The 19,078-nt window shown below is 58.0% G+C and overlaps 4 protein-coding genes across 4 annotated transcripts; 3 read left to right on the forward strand and 1 right to left on the reverse strand.

The window, feature by feature from the left end:
- The first annotated feature begins 2,994 nt into the window (after positions 1-2,994).
- KVR01_001325 (uncharacterized protein) lies at positions 2,995-5,335 on the forward strand. Its single transcript, XM_044784470.1, has one exon. The coding sequence runs from the start codon at positions 3,634-3,636 to the stop codon at positions 4,180-4,182; it is 549 nt and encodes a 182-aa protein (XP_044649280.1). The 5' UTR covers positions 2,995-3,633; the 3' UTR covers positions 4,183-5,335.
- Positions 5,336-8,396: 3,061 nt separating this feature from the next.
- KVR01_001283 (uncharacterized protein) lies at positions 8,397-11,184 on the forward strand (the record flags this gene model as incomplete). Its single annotated transcript, XM_044781383.1, has 2 exons — positions 8,397-9,154; positions 9,232-11,184. 2 exons carry the CDS (start codon positions 8,397-8,399, stop codon positions 10,868-10,870), a joined length of 2,397 nt encoding a protein of 798 aa, XP_044649238.1. The 3' UTR covers positions 10,871-11,184.
- A 5,849-nt stretch (positions 11,185-17,033) lies between these two features.
- Positions 17,034-17,504, forward strand: KVR01_001965 (uncharacterized protein; the record flags this gene model as incomplete). The annotated part of the gene is made up of 1 exon (XM_044787811.1): positions 17,034-17,504. The coding sequence occupies one exon, from the start codon at positions 17,034-17,036 to the stop codon at positions 17,502-17,504; it is 471 nt and encodes a 156-aa protein (XP_044649920.1).
- A 1,013-nt stretch (positions 17,505-18,517) lies between these two features.
- KVR01_001119 (uncharacterized protein) lies at positions 18,518-18,980 on the reverse strand (the record flags this gene model as incomplete). The annotated part of the gene is made up of 2 exons (XM_044782398.1): positions 18,518-18,621; positions 18,743-18,980. The coding sequence occupies 2 exons, from the start codon at positions 18,978-18,980 to the stop codon at positions 18,518-18,520; spliced, it is 342 nt and encodes a 113-aa protein (XP_044649074.1).
- Positions 18,981-19,078: the final 98 nt, after the last annotated feature.

Below are 19,078 nucleotides of genomic sequence, written 5' to 3' on the forward strand. Positions count from 1 at the left end.
ACTCGGTTCCGTACCTCTCTGTCAGGGCATGATGCCGTCCCGCCCAGCCCAGCCCAGCCCAGCCAGCCAGCCAGCCAGCCAGCCAGCCAGCCAGCCAGCCAGCCAGCCAGCCAGCACCCCCAGCTAGAATGCGCACCAACACGGCACATTTCGGCAACCAACGGCCCCTACCTCGTACCTCGTAGTCGATACGACATTATCGGATAAGCAAATACACGTCGTTGCTAATCCGCCTCCGACCCGGGACTGTCTCGTCTCCGACATGCTCTCTCATGCAAGCCAGCCCAGGCCGCGCACCCGCTTAAGCTCGAAGGCTGTCCAGTCGGTGAGGAAAGCCAAAAAACCAGAACCCCCATCGTGACGATGAGCAAGAGGCGAGAGGGCGGCCGAGCCCGCCTCTGCTTGTGTGGTAATCTGCCTCGACCCGGTTTCAGTCACGATCTGGTCATTGCCTCGGGAATCCTCCGTCGACTCGTCAAATTCCTGAGTCGCCGCGCGAGATGCGAGATGCCGGGCGGGTTATCCGGCCTGGCAAGCCTGCGAGACGGTGGTCCTGGGGTCAAAGCAAACTCTCGAGGGATTCGTCACCGTTTGACTCGTGCGCCCCTCAAATCCTCATTTGACTTTTCCAAGCCCGCCCGCCCGACGCTCCCTGGCTGCCTGGCAAACGCTGCCAGCGCCAGAAGCCCGGCCCAGCCCACCCCCCAGTGCGCCCTGAAAACCAAAAAACGGCCGAGGCAGGACCGTCCACGGCTTTACAACGTATGGGCCACACGGTTGGGACAGGCAGTACATGGCATTTCCCGGCGGGGTGGGACGCGGACGGGGTCGGATTCAGGCGTCGGCCAAAACGAGGGGCTTGGCCCCAGCAGGAACGCGGTCTGTCGTTGCATGCAATCGCTCACTCACTCACGGACGGCACCACAGAGTACTCCGTACAGAGAGTAGCCAAGCACACGCGCGCTATGCCTGGCCGCATGCGCTCGTGTCCGTTACACAGCTAGCCCTACCGTCCGTCGGGTCTAACAAGCTCAGGCCCGCCCGCCCAGGCTGCCGGACCCGATAATAGCAGCAACAATCATGGCCTATACGGCGTCGCCTGAATTCTCACACAGTCCCTACGGCAGCTGCGAGCTATGAGCTGGAGCTGGCCGGCTCGAGCACGGCATCATGCGAGACGAGGCCGTCCCAACTTGTGATCATGGCCTGGGATCCGGACCGCCCAGCTCCCGGCCACTTCCTCCTGTACCGCGCCCCGAATTCCAGCGCCATGCGATAACGACGAACTCAGTATGTGCTCCGTAGCTCCAAACATATCGCCTCATCCTCCCAACCCTAAAAAATTCTGCCAGGCGAAGAGGCGAACACTATCCTGGCTAAGCGCATCTCGCGCCGAATGCGCCTGGTACTGTTGGGCCTGTTGCTTGCATTGCCAATGCTGCTGCTGCTGCTGCTCTACTCCCCCAGCACAGCACGACTGTCCGCTTCCTGCAGACGGGGCTCTGGGCTAGCCGCGCTTTGCTTCCAAGGCAGCGTGGTCCCACCATGTGGGCACACGATGTTGCGTATTAGTGATCGGGAGCATATGGTGTACGGACTACGGAGTACAGACAGGCGCGCTGGCACAGAGGGCCTGGTCGATCATCTGGCCAACTGCCGAGGGTACATTGCCCAAAAAGTATGCCAGCTGAAGCAGCTACATGACCAATACATGACTTATTGTCAAACTTGTCGAGTCTAATCACCATGGCTTTGAGTTTCTAGCCGGTCATGGGTACGGTTTCGCCCCATATAACCCAGCAGTGTAAACTCTGACGGCCAAAGTACTTTTTTGGCCCCTCTCAGCCGACGACCCTCCTTGGCAAGCTTCCCAGCTACCTAGGTAGCTACCTACCTGGCAAAGATTACCTGATGCTACCGTTCTGTCCCCTCCATCCCTCCATTCCTCCAGACCAGTGGGTAGGAGAAACCGAGACCCCCCTCCTATGTACCTCCAAGGTCCAGGTACAGGGGAGCTCCGCCATGGGATTTCCAACAATAGACCAGAAAGCAGAAAGTCCCGTTCCCTAGCCAAAGCTTCTCCAAAATACTCCAAACCGTCAGAGCTACCCTCCCCCAAATCCAAAAAATAATAATACAGAGGAACAAAGGACAGTACATGGCGAAGCTTTGAAGGCGGTCACCGGATTGGTACATACTGCAACCATGCGCACTTGTACAAACACCTTGGACACACAAACACACACACACACACACCAACACGACGGATGTATGTACTAGGCGTGCTAGGCATACCAGGCTGGCTCTGGTCGTGCCGTCCCTTTGACACAACCGTGCCCGTTGGTGCTCGCGCTGTCAAAAGAGCGTTCGCACATATTAGTAGCGGCCGTGCTAGCCGGCCGATGTCGAGTGGGCGAGCATGAGGAGCCGTCGTTTTAGTAGGGCCCGCATGAGAGGTCACTCAAACACCGAGCAAAAGAGCAGTCGAAATTATCTAGCTAGCCGTGAGCCGGAATAGGACAATTCCTCCGCCTGGGTTTGCTTCAGAAACGATTCTGCTCGTCAGTGTCGGCGGGGGCTTAGTAGATCTCTCTGCCAAGAGCCCCCCCCCCTCCAAAAAGCTGGGTGGACGGAGGGGACCCAACAAAGGATCATCAGCAGGTGATAATAGTAGCCACCGTGACCCATGGCCTGCCCAGGCGGAGACCCCTGCCCCCTTGTGCCCTCCTTCCTCCTGCCCTCCCTGCCCCCCTCCCTGGACCCCCTGGCAGGCTGCCCACGGCTAACGGCCTCGACCCTGTCGGAGCCCAGACGGTACCAGAGTCAGGGTAATCTCAGGTTACGGTACGCCACTCGAACCCACTCTGGGTCTGAGCTGTCGGGACGGAACCGCATGGGCATGGGGCGTGTCACTTTGTCACTCTATTATTGCCGCCAGGCATTGGGTCTTAAACTTTGGGACTTGTCGCGATCATTCCGCTCTTGACGACGAGGATTCGTCGAACCTAGTCAGAACAAACTCCAGTGCCAAAGTTCCGACTACGACTTTACTGCCCCTATTGCGTCAGGCCCGATCTGAACTGCATGTATAAGTATCTGACACCCGCCCATCTGCGACTCCCCATCTGGATTACGGCAAGCAAGCAACCAGCCCTATCCATCATCAGCCTCGCCTCGCACCTCCCAGGATCACTCTTGTCAGGCCCAGTACAACATACCACGCACGCCACCAATATACAGGACCAAGAGAACCCACTCTTATCAATACCCGCCGAGCCAGACAAGACGGACAGAGACAGAACTTGACAGACAAGAACAACGCCACCCTCGGCCCCTTGCCCCAAGACCTTGTCCCAGTTAGCAAAAGCAAACACGGCAAATCCTCCCCGTTGATCAACCTATCAACAACGGCCGGGACGTCCAGAACATTTACACTGGGACCAGGACCAGTTTGTGACATATCATTTCTCTCTGCGAAGCACCTGCACCAGGCACGTCGTACAGCATTGAGTACTCTTGACCGGTGTTAATCCTTTTCTCCTCCCTCGCCTCCCTCGCCCTTTCGCCTAGGGAGCATATAACCCTCGACACGCGCCAGACGTTCCTTTCCCCCCGCCTGGTCTCGTCTTCAAGATGTTGTCTCTTCACCCTCAGGACTTCAACTCCAACCCGTGCTACCTGCCCTACCGGTCCTTTGCCGGACCTGCGATCACAGCCGACCACTCAACCTTTGTGCCTTTCACCATGGGCGGCGCCGTACAACCCCCGACGCCACAGCACGAGGACCACATGGAGATGGACGGCCCCGCAGAGCCCCTCAGCCCGCGCACATCCCCTGCCCACACATCATCCCTCCACCAGTCCCAACAGCAGCGCTCAGCCTCCCCGCGCACCTCGCCAGCCGTCCAGCCGCCCTCCGACTTCGGCAACCTGGACCCGAACACCGTGGCCGAGGCCCTGGAGATTGCCCGCGACAGCCCGGACGGTGCGCGGGACCCCGTTGTCAGCGGCATCCTGGAGTCGGCCCTCACCCAGCTGTGGGACCGCGTGACAGCCCAGCCCGAGAGTTACGTCATGTCCACGGGCGAGTTCGCCGTCTTCAACTTCTACCAGCAGCGGTTCGTCGGCAATAAGCTTGCCGTCGCCGCAAGGAGGAGGTACTGGGACAACACGCACGCATGAGCCACAGCCCTACCGCGCAGTTTCATATTTCAGGCTCTCTCAATAGTATCTCGCACGGTGTTTCGGGTGCCTCTGGGGGGAATTGTCACGGCTCTCCTCGACTTTGCTCATCTCGCCCGATAACAGCCGCTGTCCGTCGGACAGTCTCTCGGCCCGCAGCCCTCCTACGTTGTGGAAGATAGGGGGGACACTTTTCATCGGTCAAAGCACGGCCCCCCCGACGCAAATCCAATCAGACGCTCACTACCAATCGCACGGTCTCTGACAGAACGGGATTTCGACCAGATCGTTGAGAAATGACCAGCCATCTGTCCCACCATGAACTGGTGGACATGGATGGCTCGACATTCATCTTCTCAAACGGCTCTGGGAAGCTCTTTCCCCGCCCTGTTCCGCCATTGCGCCACAAGCACACAAAAGGCTGGCGCTACCCCAACGTCCGTGGAAGCTCTTCACGTCAAGGCGCAAATAAGATGTCTTGGCGGCATTGCAGCTCCCAGGACCGGGTCTAGCAGGCTCGGGCGGCGCATACGCCAAGCATGACTACGACCTGCCCGCCTACACAAGGGGCTGCGATATCGAGGTCCCGTCCCTGGCCGTTGCGATTCCGCGGCAAGCCATAGGAATCCGCGTCCTCCCGAGCGTCGGAGCGCCGCCTCGCATGAAAGTGCATCGCTTCAGCTGAAGTGATAGTGTGTCTTTGCGCAAAGAGAGAAGCGAGAGAGAGAGAGAGAGAGAGAGAGAGAGAGAGCCGATGTCTGTACATTGTTTTACCAAAAGGTATTTTCTTACTATTTTATGAAAGGGAAAGCCCAAGGGGCATATACGATACGGGTCTAGCATTTCGGATGGAGTTGGATTTCGGGCGGGTTTTGCCTTCATCATCGCCGCCGCCGCCACCGGCCAACTGTGTTGTCACGGGGCTTGACGGGGTGCACAGAATTATAGGGACGGGCCGCCTTGGTCTGGTTTGAAGTGTCGTCTGCTTGTGGTTTCTCCCAGCTTGAGGTCCCGATATACCGGGTCCCCAAGCCGGAGTGGGCATCTTCTTCGCATTACACACGGAGGGCGTCAAACTTTTTTAGGTTGTTGATACCCGCGTTTACAGTATTTGGTAGCGCAACGAATCTCACAAAGCTTTCAGTCTCGCTTGCAACTTGAGCCTCATCTTCTTGTTGTCGCAACTCACCCACCTCAGATTGTCATGTGCTTGAACGTTTTCCCAGGCTGCCTGTGATTGGTGCTCGACTCGTGTCCCAGGCGGCGATTCCGCTTTCAGAAATCCCACGGCCGTGGTGGTAGGGGGTGGTTGAGCGGCTTGCTCTGCCGCGGGCAATCGGGTCCCTGGGTAGGGGTCCCCGCTTGGGCAGCACAGACGAGGAAAAGGGACAATTCAGCTTGAGTACGTGGCATGACACTGACGCCAGGATTATTGAAGCTTGACGGGAGGACGGCCTATCCGCCCATGTTCCGGATCCGAAATAAGGGACACCCACACGGAGAAGCTGGCGACAAAGCCACCCCAGGTGCCCAGGGCTCGCATCAGATGAAGTTGGGAATCTGGGGCTGACATGACTGACAGGACGTGGACGCGCACGCACACACACATGCACACACATGCAGGAAGGATCGGGCAAGACACGGGAGAGATACCCGGAATTCGCCACCCGCCCTGTCTGTCTGTCTGTAAGTCAGTCATTTGGTTTGTCAACTCAGCACCCAGTCATGCAGCCCTTGCTCGCGACCGAGATCCCAAAAGTAATAAAACCCAGATCGATATCCAACCCACCCCCGCCAATAACGAGCCGGGGCAAAAGCTCCTGGCCCGGGGGGCGGGGACGGGGTTCGAGCTGCCTCTCGCCCGGGAACCCTCCTCCCTGCCGCCCTCCCAAAAGGCCAAAAGACGCGATCCTTCGTGGTGCCGTGGTGCCGCCAACACCCCGTGGCGGCCCTGTTGGGTCGTGCGGAATTAATGCAGCCCAGCAGAGAAGCATTGACCTGGCGTAATTATAGGCTGAAGTGGTGAGAAATCCGGGAAACCATAACCCCTACCTAGTGTGATCTCTAATAAGCCACAGCACGACCAGGTCTAAAAAAGCCCAGCTAGCCGGGCGGATTAGCAGATTAGCAGATGAGATGCTGGGCAGCCGGGGTCCTTTTTTGGCATGCTGCACCTCGGCCCCAGCCAGGGCACGCGGCGACGCAGGGACGCAGGCACGCAGGGACGCAGGCACGCCGCAGGGACGCACGAGACTGACTATCCGTACTCACTACTCCGTACAGTAGCTGAGTAGATACCAAGCCACAGGCATCATCACGTCCCCCCGCGCCCGCATGATCCCGCAGCATGGGCGACCTGTCGAACCGGGCCGTTGCATTTTCCTGGCATTGGCGACTGCACGCAGGGGGAGGGGGATCGGGCTACTGCCGCAGGAGGTAAGCGTTGGTGGTTCAGATGCTGTCTGGCTGTGTGTTGTGCAGCGCAATGTTGGTTTAATTGCACCTCCCATGTTTCCCCCAGCGCCAAGCCGTGGGAGAGTGCTTAGTATAGCATAATGAATCCTACGGCTACGCTTCCCGTTCACCACCACACCAATCTGATCTGCTGCGAGCCTGCGAATCACTTCCCCAACTCGGAACAGCTCTTTGGGCTGGCAGGCTGGCAGGCTGGCGTGCGGGGTTGGTTCACACGCAACAGGCGCACACACATAAGCACACTCACTCGACAACATGGGATTGATAAACAGGTACCGGGGGCCGTTATGCCAGGGACAAGGGGCAGGGCTACCTCAACCAGGGGCAGACGATGAACAGACTTCAGAGTTGCAGTCTCCAAAACTTGCCATTGGCACCCTACCCTGTTGACTGTGCCGCTTCCTGGTGCCTGCTTGCCTGCTTGCCTGCCTGCCCTGCGGTGCAGATAGGTACGTACATCCATATTGTACTATTTATTATTGCTCTTTGATCAGACACAGACATACGAGTAGAACCAGCTGTGCCTGTTGTGCAACGGCAGCTTATGATCAGCTCGCCTAGGTTGTGTCAGGGTCGAACTGTTCCTTTCCCCCGTGCTACATTACCAAGCCCACACCCACCTATAGCGGTGATTGAGCTGCAGATACGGAATAAGTGCATGTGCCTGAGTTTGATGTGCGGTCTATCGGAAGGTACCCATGTACCTTTGCCTGGGTGGTGTAGGTGCAGTTGTACGGAATATGCTCCTGCCCTCTTCTCCCATGCTACCTGTGTAGCCTGCAGCGCACCTCCCCAATCCGTCGTAGGCCCCGTACGGCCTCATCTGTTCATTTGTTGGGGTCGCCTGTCACCTCCCTGCTGCTCCCCTACCCAGGCGTCCATTGCTCCTCTCCCCCCCTCGCCTATCTGGCCCATGCCATGCCATTGCAGATTGCTTGCGCATCTCACCGTCATGGCGTTATCGCGACGGGTCATCGATGCCGTGAGGGGATGGGGTGGGATGAGAGACAGCGACATGCCCCCCTCTCCAATTGCATCCCGTACTTAACCACAACAGCACGCGGCTCGCTCATGCGTGGTCGGTGCCTGGGCGTCTTTTGCACACCAGCTGCAATTCTGCCTCCCAGCTCCTTGCTCGCCCCGGTGCTCAGCAGATATTCTGTCATCCGATTCGAGCTGGGGAAACTTTACTTTTCGGCATCTCTTGTTCCCTGTTGCGGTCGATCGCCCTGCCCGCCACTCTGCCTCCCAGCCTCCCCCAATCTGGTCCAAATATATCCTGATATATGTTGGCAAGCATAATACTCTTGCGTTCTGCAACCTGCTCAAACAGACGCGCACAACCAAGGGGGCTTGGAGCAAGAGCGAAAAGAGTCGTGATCGGCAGACATCCCATCTTCCCCTTGCACCAATTCGCGCCAAGAGGGGGCTTTCCCATCTCCCAGATCAGAGACTGACCGACTGAGTGGGTGAGTGACCGACTGAGCGAACGAGCTGACGAGTGAGTGCTACCCCAACCAAAAAGGTGCCTCTGCAAGGATACAAGCACTTTCTCCCTGGGACTTGGCGACCAGACGACCGTCTCGGGCTGTGTCTGGGGGGTCGCCCTCGTCCAAACTCCACGCACGCCGGCAGTCGTTCCACTCTTTTCCTAACCCCATCGGCAGCCGGCCAGTAAGCCCGCAAGGTGACGAGTCCGGGAGCAGAGTGCAGCCTGCCAGCCTGCCAGCCTGCCAGCCATGGGCCACAAGCCGCAGCCCTGGGGCCTTGGTGGAGGGGAGCATGCCGTTGCGGCTCAGGGTCGTGATCTCCAGCGACTCGGGCTGTTGTCCGAAGAAGGAATGGTCAGACCCCACAGCACTGGCCGACAGCAACGACGACGCTCGACATATGCACCACTCGCCGCGTGTCTCGTCGTGCTTGCGGCTCTGACCGCTCTGGGCCTGTGCCACCACCGCCAGAACCTGCCGTGGCCACAGCCCGTGGCGGCTGTGCCAGCGTGGTCTGAGAGCACGGCACCGTCCGACCGCGACCGGCTGTCAGGTGCTGCTCTTGCTTCTGTTGCTACCGCAGCTGCAGCTGCAGCTTCTCCTCACCACCCGGATGTGACCACTGGTCACGCTGGCAGCGACCAGGCGGAACATGCGGCTGCCGAATCGTCCAGCGTGAGCGTCGCAGTCGGCGTGCCCGGTGTGATCAGACGGCAGACTGCCAATGTGACTACGACATCTGCGACAGCTGCTGCGACAGTTCTAGAAGTCTTCCAGGTCCACCAGCCCGTCCTGACTCCGTCTGGCCCGACTTTGGACGACGCCGCTGCTAGCGACGATGACGAGACGCCCGGCGGGTCGGCGGGCAGTTCTTGCTCCGTGGTGCTGATGGACCACGTCTTCGCCTTCAGCTATGGAACCCCGTTTGTCGGGGCCTACACGCCGCCAGACTGTGACTTCAATCGCGTAGTGATCAACTTTACCGTGGTGAGCGAGGGCAGGCAGTAGTGAGTTCATTGATGCCTGATAGCTTCTGCACACATGCAGACTGCTGACTGCCGCTGACACTGACAATCTGCACCAGTGACCGTCTTGCCCTTATGTACCTTAATGACACCGAGGTTTGGCGGACGTCCACCGCCGAGCCGACGGCGCACCCGGGTATCCACTGGACTTACCTAAAGGACATGACCGAGTACCTCTCTCTGTGGAAGTCCCAGGAGAAAATAATCTTTGACTTGGGTAACCTCGTCAATGATATCTACACAGGATCATTCAACACCACCCTGACAGCTACTTTTTTCAATGACGAGGTTGACGTCGCCACTGCGGCTCCGGCAGACCTCATCATCCCCATCAGTGCGCGCAAGTCCTCATCCGACGGCGTCAGTCAGTTCACGCTGCCCGCAGACAATGCGACCAATACGATCAGCTTCCCCCAGAATGCCAACCGCGCTGTCTTCTCTGTCAGCGCCAACGGCCAGTCCAGTGAGGAATTCTGGTGGTCCAACGTTCTGCAGTCGGACACGGCGGCGTTCTCTGCTACCGCCGGCGACTTCACTGGTTACTCGCCGTGGCGCGAGGTTCAGGTGCTCATAGACGGGCAGCTTGCAGGCGTGCAATGGCCGTTCCCCGTGGTGTTCACAGGTGGTGTCGTCCCCTCGCTGCATCGGCCGGTCGTTGGCCCAGACGCCTTCGACTTGAAGGAGCACGAGATTGACATCACGCCTTGGCTTCCTCTGCTCTGTGACGGGAACAGCCACACTTTCACCATTTATGTGGCTGGCCTGGTCGACGACGGTGGGTCCGAGGCAAGTATCACACAGACTGTAGCAGCTAGCTGGTACGTCACTGGCAAGGTGTTTGTGTGGCTTGACGAGGAAGGCAGCGTGACAACCGGCTCAGCGCCAGTCGTTGACGCGTCGCAGCCGAGCATCTCGGTGTCATCGGTGCTCACGCAGAACTCCACTGGCGCCAACGAGACACTCACGTACAACACGGAGGTTTCGCGTGCTTTCACGGTCACCTCGACTGTTGTCTCGCGCAACGCCTCGGGGACCGTCAGCTGGACACAAGACCTGTCTTATAGTAACAAAGGCTTTGTCTCGGACTACGGCTTCGCGCAGGTTAACGACTTCCTGATCTCTGGGACCGACCACGCGAGCTCCTCATCGTCGGCCGTGGGGGCAGATTACAAGACCGAGTACAAGTACCCCTTGTGGTGCAATTCGACCTATGGGTACTCGCCCGAAGGTAATCTGACACTGTACGGGCGGCTGATTCAGGGGCAGAAAGTCTACGTTGAGGGCGCAGCCGTGTTTCCAGATGGCCTGGAGGCCTTTTCTGAAGGGGCAAGCCAGAAGTACACCGGATCACTGGTCGACACAACAAAAGACGGTACGGCTTACTTCTTCCAATATGCGGACCGGACGAACAGCTCTGGGTATGGCTCGACGGACCAGGTCTTCAGCTTTGGCGGCTTCACCGCACCAGACGGGTCCGTGGACGCCACCCCCGACCAGGAGCTGTACCGCCGGCACGTAGCGGCTACAAACTCGACCGTCACGCGTGATGAGGAAGTCGTGGCTGACGGCGGCGCAACTGTGACTTCAACGGGAACTGGTCTGGCCTTGTCCAACGAAGCCTATGCTCGGGCGCCGCTCGACGGTGGCAACGGAGGCCCAAGGTTATTCATGTACCGGCAGGGCGACAATGAACTGTAATAAGCGAAGTTGCACCCAGCCATATACTGGCCTGACTGGGTCTTGGCTTTGAGGGCAGCTGTGGTGATAGCTTATCCGCTGGTCACCTGTGGTCGGCGATCGGCGACTGCAGAGGCTCCGGTCAGCGCGGCACCTAAGCCGAGCATCACGACCGAGCGCCAGGCCCGTGGGTTGTCATCCCTTTGAAGCTGCCTGTCATTGGGGAAGTCCCGTAATGTACAGCATATAGTACGGACCCAATAGGAAAACCTTGGACGATCTGCCATGTACGTCTGCCATGTTTTCAGATACTCTAATATACGAACATCGCTACGTCCCCACCGCCTCCCCAGTCTGTGCGGGCGGTGTGTATGCTTTTACCCAAGGCATACTGCAGTGAACAGGGACTCGGACACCGGCATTCACGGGGTATTTTGGAATGCGACTGGTAAGCTTGGCGAGCGTTGACATACGAGCAATCAGACGATGGCATTTCTCCATGGGGCAAAAAGGGAGAAAGGGGGGAAAAGCAAGAATGAGGGATCAAAAAGCTTCGCCGGGCGCTCAACCGGCGTTAGGACATCCGGCAGCGCGGCCCCGATTGGAGAGCGAGGCCCCCTGCCGTCGTCGCCTACAGGTGCAGCACCCACGCGCCCTTCCAACCCTACCGCAGGGCGGTCGCATGGCGTAGGATTTTAGCCTCGCGAGAAGATACCTAGGTATATAGAGCCCCATCTAATCAATTGGGCCTGGGTAATCTGCCTGATTTTGCCTCTTGGCTCTCAAGGGGTCGGGGGATGACATGGAGGGTGGCCTGATGGGCTGATGGGCTGACGGGCTGGAGGGAGGCGTTAAGGTTGGTGAGGTTGGTGGGATATCTTTGTCGATGTGTTGTTAGCTGCTGATCAATTTATTGAACCTTTTTCAGCCTCATCATGCCTCTCAACCCCAAAGAGGGGAAGGGATGGGATGGGATGGGGGGCGGGCCCCCGGGGAGCCGCCATACCCCATTTCCCTAACGTGCATATGTCAAGGCCCGGCAGCGGGCCCCGACCCAGAAAGGGGGCGAATCTTGGCTGCTGCTGCTGCTGCTGCTGCTGATGCACATGTGCTGCACATGTGCGTGGGTTCACATAGTGTACCATACGTGAGGGGGTGGGAATCTCTCTCTTGCATATGTATGTATGTATGTATGTATGAATGCATGGGGGTTGCGTACGTGTTTGGGGATCTGTATGGGAGACGGGTGAGTGGCCAGGAGTTTTTCTCGACATCTCTCTCTCTCTCTCTTTTTTTTTTTTTTTGGCCCTTCCCGCGCACGCGGGCGGCGAAAAGACGCACACATGTCTCGGGACGGCGCCGAGGTGCATATGTGTGTCGATCTACATGCGCTACGCTGCGCGTGTACGGGGTACATGGGCGATCCGCACTTGTCTCCTTGTCCCCTCCCTTCTCTCCTGTGTAGCAGGTACGCAGGCGTGTGATGTGTGCGTGCCCGCTGGCATGGTATTTCCCCAACCTGCGGGATTGGCAGAAGATGGGATGAAGGTAGCTTGGGATAGCTACTTTTGGCAGCTAATAAGCTGTAAGCTGGGGGTTGCATGGGGTGTGAGTGGTGGTGAGTGGTGCGTGGTGGTTGTGACAAGTCCTGGTCGATCTTGCGTGCATGGATATACGTACCCCTTGTCTTTTCCCTCCTTGTTAGCCGGACTAGCTACTTTACCATAATGTTCGTGCTCACCTCTCACCGTTGCGCGTGGGCACGCAGAGCACGTAGCGCCTCCTCGTTATCTGGCTAGCTTTTCTTGGCCGCTGTATTAGTCGGCGAGCTAATGCCCATAAAAGTCCATGGTGGCCTCATGGAATGCTTGATGATCGGTCCGCGTGACACGTTTGAGGTTAGGGCTGTGGTAACAGCCTCTGCTGGGCTGTGATTTTAAGGTTAGAGCTAGGAGATGCGATTCCAGAATAGGGTCGCGATCCTCCAATCCGCGTACCAAGGGAGGCACAGGCGTTCATGTCGGTGACCCCAGGCGGATCATAACTGCATCTGCGGTGCCAGCACCCAGAGAACCGAGCTGCACCAGCATTGTGCTGCTGCTGCTGTCGCCGCCGCCGCCAGCCCAGGCAGGAGCTGCCGCGCATAGCGACTGCAATCCTGCAATTTGTCCAGGAGAGTTGTATCCGGGGAAACATGTCGTTCGATACGGAGAGGCTACCGAAGCATAGGCTGCGGTCGAGCCGGTTTACACCGGCGGTCTGACGTCAAAACTCAGTCGGAAGCTCGAGGCTATCTCGAGACGCTCTGGGGATCGTTAAATCGCAAGGGAGCGCGATTGTAGCAGAAGTTCAGTAGGTTTCGCAACGTTCGTACGGAGCCGACCCAACCTCGGTCCTGATCTGACCAGTCGAGAAGAGCGCCTAGCGCCTCGCAAACAGTGCACACATTTGCACACTTGCACACCCGTATCTGTATCACCTTGCCCTGGTCAGCGTGCCATCCTCCTATTCCCGCCTTGTGCTCGCTTCCACTGCCACGGGAATTGTTCCGCAATGATGATCGACGCTCTATTTTGGCGGCATCCTTCAGTACCCGTAGCGAGCCGTGGCGGGCTGCCGGGTCAGTAGTTTGGAAGGGTGAGTGACCATCGCGCCGAGCTTGCGCATGTTCCAATCTCCGAGCTAAATCAATGTCGGTATCGTAGAGTTTGGCCTAACAGTTGGTGCGCCGGAGTAAGCTGATCCTCAGAGGTCCTCATGAGAAATCCTAGTTGCTTCGTGAACGCTGTTTATGGCCACTCCGAAGAGGCTGAGATGGCCAGACCTGATCCACCTGCGGTCATCCGGCGCATCATGGGTGCAATGAACCGTGACGGTAGATCCTGCAGATTCCGGACCTCGCCGTGGTGGGCCCAGGTGGTACGGCCTGCCATCTGGTGTTCGGCCGCCGTCGTCGGTAGATGCTCAGGCACGGAGGACCATCATCTGCGTGCGCTGCGAGTGATCTACAGGTGGCAAAAAGCTTGGCCTGGGAGATGGGGAACTCTGGTGCGTGGCAGGCCACAGATCAGATCGGAGCAGTTCTTGGAAGCGATTTTGTCGCAAGCTTTGACCACCTGGCGGTAACGAGAGTGAGAACGAGAATGTTTGAGAGTGCGAAGGAGGCCGCGCCAGGCCTGTCGTGAGCGAGCTGGCGAGCTGCTGGGGAAAGCATATTCGGACTGGGGTTCCCGACAAGACCAAAAGAAGGTTTCACCCAAATCCCGTACCAAATCCCGCGCTACGGGTGCCACGCCAAGTCAGACGATCCCGAGCCAAGGAATCCCAAAAGACTGGACCTTAAAGTTTTCTAGAGGCTTGGGGGACAAGGGTTCCTGTCAGGTTCGGATACATCCCACGGCGACTGGACATGTACCCCGTCGGCCAGGGAGGGGGTCGGCACAGATCCAAGGGGAATTGGAGAAGTGAGTACCGTTCTGGCCTGAGTACATGGCACGTTCCAGTACCATCAAATGCGCTCCGAATTCTCGTCCAAACTCTAACGCTCCACCTGTCCACCCAAGCTGCAGGTCCCTCTCCGGAGATGCGATCCCACGCCCTCGCACCCAGTGCTGCGGAGAGCGGGTACTACTGTACCCATGTCCAGCAGTGGGAGGTCACGGGAAATACACACAACTATTGGTGAAACTCAAAGTCATCCCAGAGGGGCGAACGCCAAGGGCATTGGCCTTGGCGACCTGATACTCACAATACGGCTGGGTTTTTCATCCCCACGTACAGGTGAGGTGATGTCTCGCCATTGTCCCCAAAGTCCCTTGACTATGAGCAGGGGAGGCCGAGTCTGGAAGTGGCTGTTTGTTTCGAGCTGCAAGAGAGGACGCACTAGGTAGGCCATCCCTTCCTGTCATCTCGTCTGTCGCAGCTGTCCTATCTTGGCAGTGTTTTGTTTATCCGACAGTGACCAGTGCCGTGAAGTTAGTTTGCTGGCCCATCTTGTGTCTGTGAAGCTGTTGGAGACAACCTGATCCGAATGTTGAATGTCATAGAGAGCCTGACAGCAGTCGTCCCCGCGCGCGAGCGCGGTCAGGAGTCCTCGGCACACGTCAGTCAGTGGGGCGGCAGTGGTGATCGGAATGATGAAGAATGTACAGTAACAAGAGCCTCTTGTGCGGAACACAGGCCAGAGTCGTGTGCGTGCACGATGCCCCAGGGGTGAGGGGTTGGAGAGCAAAAAGGTTCCAGAAGGCTTCGAAAGGTGTCAGACACAAAGTGGAGTATCCGCAATGTATCCCACGGTAGGTCAGGCATTCTGGTAAGACTCGGATGGTACTCAAGGCTGGCAGGTAACTCGAGAGGGGCACAAGGACTTGCTCAGCGGCCAGAACCTTGTCTCTAACGGAGGGGAAACGGTGATGGGATGCCTTGTCCGGGATTGAATGTCGGAGTTACGGCACGATAGTTTCGACAGCAGGCCACTATAAGGTTTCTAAGAGTTCATGACGCATTCGAAGCAAGACGGCCCGGGGACAGGCATCAGAGGGTGCGGATGAGGGCATTGATGGCAGCCCGGCAGCTGACCGACTTCTGTGGGATGAGGGCATTGATAGAAAGAAACCCATGGGATTCGTCCTCGTTGGAGTGGGTGGAGTGGGTGTTGTAGGCCGTGAGGAACGGCGAGGGCATCGCCCACACGAGTTCGGCTTGTCCGATGGCAAAGGTATCGTGTGACGGGGCGACGCGGTACCACGAGTCGTCGGCGAGTGGTCGAGGCGCACCGTCGGTCGACTATTGCGACAAGCGATGGGCAGACAGAGACAGGCAGGGCGAGGGCGGACGAGAGCGGACAAGAGCCTTGCCCCCCCACGGCAGGGCCGATGGGGCGCAACGGAGATAAGGTTCGAGCATATGCGGCAGCACAGGTCACAGGTGCGGCCACGAGACGAACGCAGCGTGGCAGCTGTCACCCACTGCCAGTTCGTGGTAGGTTGGGGAGGACGTTGAGTTGAAACAACGCGCGGGTGCTAAGCCATAGGCAGAACCGCAAGCCGATGGCTGCGTACATACGCGCGCGTTCCAGGGGCTGCAAGGCTTTCTGGCAGGCTGGCAGGCTGGCTCTTGCGTCGGCAAGGATGGGGGCGACAGCATACTGCCGCTCAGGACGTGTTGGCCGGGCTGTGGTTGGTGTTTTATGGCGTTGACAGCTGTGGTTGGTTGGCTCCTCGCAGCCGCGCGTCTCGAGAGGCCGACGGCTGCAAAAAGGCAGTTTCATCCAGGCATCTCGGCTGGTGGCTATCCTGTCAGTAACAGCACAAGAGAGAGGCGGGGAGAGACAGAGCGCTGTTCAATAACTAACTCGGGTGGCGGGAGCCACAATACACTTGTCGTCGAAGACACTCGACAATTTTGTGGTCGAGGTGTGAATGCGGTGGTGGGAAGGCGGGGATCTGCAGTTTGCTGCAGGGGTATGCAAGCTCATAAGGCTGTCGATTGGCCTAGGATCGCCCCGCCAACAGCTCGAGTGCCGGGACGATGGCGGTTGAATGGCCCTCGTCAGCTGGAAACAGAAGCAAAAAACAACAAAGTCCAGCCAATATATGCGGCAGGAAAGATTGAGTATTGGTCCTTGAGAAACGAAACAGTCCAACCTGCATGGCTTGCAACACACACAATACACACACACAGCTAGAGCCCTCGAGAAATTTATTGCATCCCATCCAAGAGGATCAAACTAGGCTGCCTCTCACCTCTGAATTGCACGCTCCTGCCCGCTCACCAGCCGACCAGCTTAATCCCCATCTGAGCTAGGGGGGGCCGCTCGACGTCATCGCGCTCCCGGCATCCGGAGCTGCTCTTGCCCCAGCCGCAGCAATAACAGGCAGATGTGCCCTTCACAGCCTCCCTCATACGACTTCGACATTGTGTTGAATCCGCCACTCAAGTCTCCAGCCTTCTGTCTCTGTCCTCCTTTCACCAACATTCTCACAACGCTATTGTTGTAGTATCAACAAACTGATCACTATTCGCTCCACCAACTGTCCCCTGTGGTCGATCGCTCCACCAGGGTCTTGTACTCCACATCCTTTGCCGCTTAAACAACACAAGCAGCACAGACAAGCATCGCGAACCCACCCCTATCTCCGCCAGCAGAGACTCGCAAGACCAGCCCCACCTCCAGACCGCCGCCATGGAGATCATCCAAATAGCCATCCGGGGCCTGCAACTCCTCTGGATCATCATCCTGACCGCCCTGCTCGGCAACGTCATCGCCACCAGCAACAATGGCTCCTTCGTCTCCGCCGCCGCCGTCAACTTCTCCATGTTCGTCACCGTCCTGGGCTGGCTCGTGACCATCTACGGCCTGGCCGTGGCCTTTGTCGAGTCGCTCGCCATCCCTATCGTGGTCATGGCCACCGACGCCGCGGTCGTCTTGTTCACATTCATCGACGCCGTCGTCCTGGCCGCCATGTTGGGTGTCCCTAACTGCGGCAGGGAGGACAACGAGAAGAAGTGCCGCGAGCTGCAGGCCAGCACCGTCTTCATGTGGTTCCTCTTTGGCACCTTTGCCGCGTCGTTGGCCTTCGCGCTTCTGGGCTACCGGAGGGGCGGTGGCTCGGTAAGGTCGGGTGGCCCTCACATGGCACAGGTTAGGGTCTAAGCACCATGGGACGGTCTATAAGGGCTGTCAAAGTAGGGTACATACGATCGTCACGAAGATTATGTCGGTCATGGGCATGGGTAAATTACGACGGAATGGGTGGGATGGAAGGTTGACAAAATTTGGGACAGGATATTATAGGCGTCGGATGGGACGAGCGACAGTGCTGGGCACCAAATTGGTCGCATACAGGCGGCTGAGGTCTTGACGGCGTTGAGGGTACAATTCGGTTCGGAAAGGTCATACAGGCCGCGTGCCTGCGTGTGGCCAGGTATTTGCACATGTGTAACGAGTACCGGATATGTACTCATTATTGATTGATCGATTGATTGAACTAGGCATACTGAGAGATATAGTAATGGACTTGTGCGGTTCACGCTGGACAGAACATTGCATCATCGCGTGCACGCTTATGACATGTTCCGCAAAGATTTGAAGAACAATTCGACCTGTCGCCGACGTCGATCTAAGGAATCTTTGCCCTCGACAATATCCGGCAAGGCACTGCTGGCTGGTGGAACGGCGAGGACCGTTCCTTCTCAAGGACATGCCGCAAACGCAACAACGGTTCCTCTCGTGACCCATTTGCTGCGGCTGTGCTTGAATCACCATGTCAAGGGCGGAAAACGCCCCAGAGTTCACCATTCTGGCGTATAAAATGTGTTCATTGCCCTCAGCAGGTGCAGACAATTGTGTGACAAGATGCTATGTTCCTCTTCTGGGTTTCGGGGAATCCAAATTCACGTACACTGTCTTCCACCAAAAGATGCCGTGCTCTCATGCCCATATGACGGACCGGGCCAGGGTCAAATATAGATCGACCGCGTCGTCAAGATCCGGGACGATAAATCAGATGCTCAGCACACATATGGCCCATCTGGCACGAGTGTTTGTCTCATTTTGCGTATGTTGTACAATGGCCGTCCGACTTGTTCGATTCCGTACACGGTAATCAGGCTTCCAGGACTGTCCATGACCATCTCTCGTTCTCGGCAGCATCCGTTCGGGGGTCATCATAATGTAGCAGCTGCCTCCACAGCACCCGTCGCCGCCCATGCCTTCTTGTTCGTCCACCGTACCTCGACGTTGTGCGCCCACTCCATGTACCTCGCCCAGCCTGTTCGGTGGCCTTGTGTTAGCAAACAGAGCACTGCGTGGCGGCGGCCCGGTCCCTTCTCGCCGGCCCCGGGGCGGGGTGGGGAAACGGTGAAACGGAGGGAGGCGGGTGCCAAACGTACTCCAGTAAGCAAACTTCCTGCCGAGGTACTTGCCCGCGAAGGGCACGACGACCATGGTCAGCAGCAGCTGGATCTGCTCCAGGCTCTCCTCCCACTCCTTCTGCGCGTCGCTGGGGCTCTCGCTGGCCTCGGAGCTCAGCAGGTCGCTGGATATCGAGGGCAGGGAGTCGAGGTCGTCGTCGTCGTGGCTTTCTGAGGCGGCCATGTCGGATATGACATACGAGTCGGAGGTGGACATGCTGCTGTCTGAGGGGGGTCCGGAGGCGGGATGGGCGGGATGGGCGAGGTGGTGACGTGGTGACGTAGAACCAGGGGCCTCGGAGCTTGGGTCGGGCG

The sequence above is a fragment of the Diaporthe batatas genome (genome assembly GCF_019321695.1).
Source record: "Diaporthe batatas strain CRI 302-4 chromosome Unknown Contig00002, whole genome shotgun sequence".
In the NCBI taxonomy this organism is placed as follows: domain Eukaryota; kingdom Fungi; phylum Ascomycota; class Sordariomycetes; order Diaporthales; family Diaporthaceae; genus Diaporthe; species Diaporthe batatas.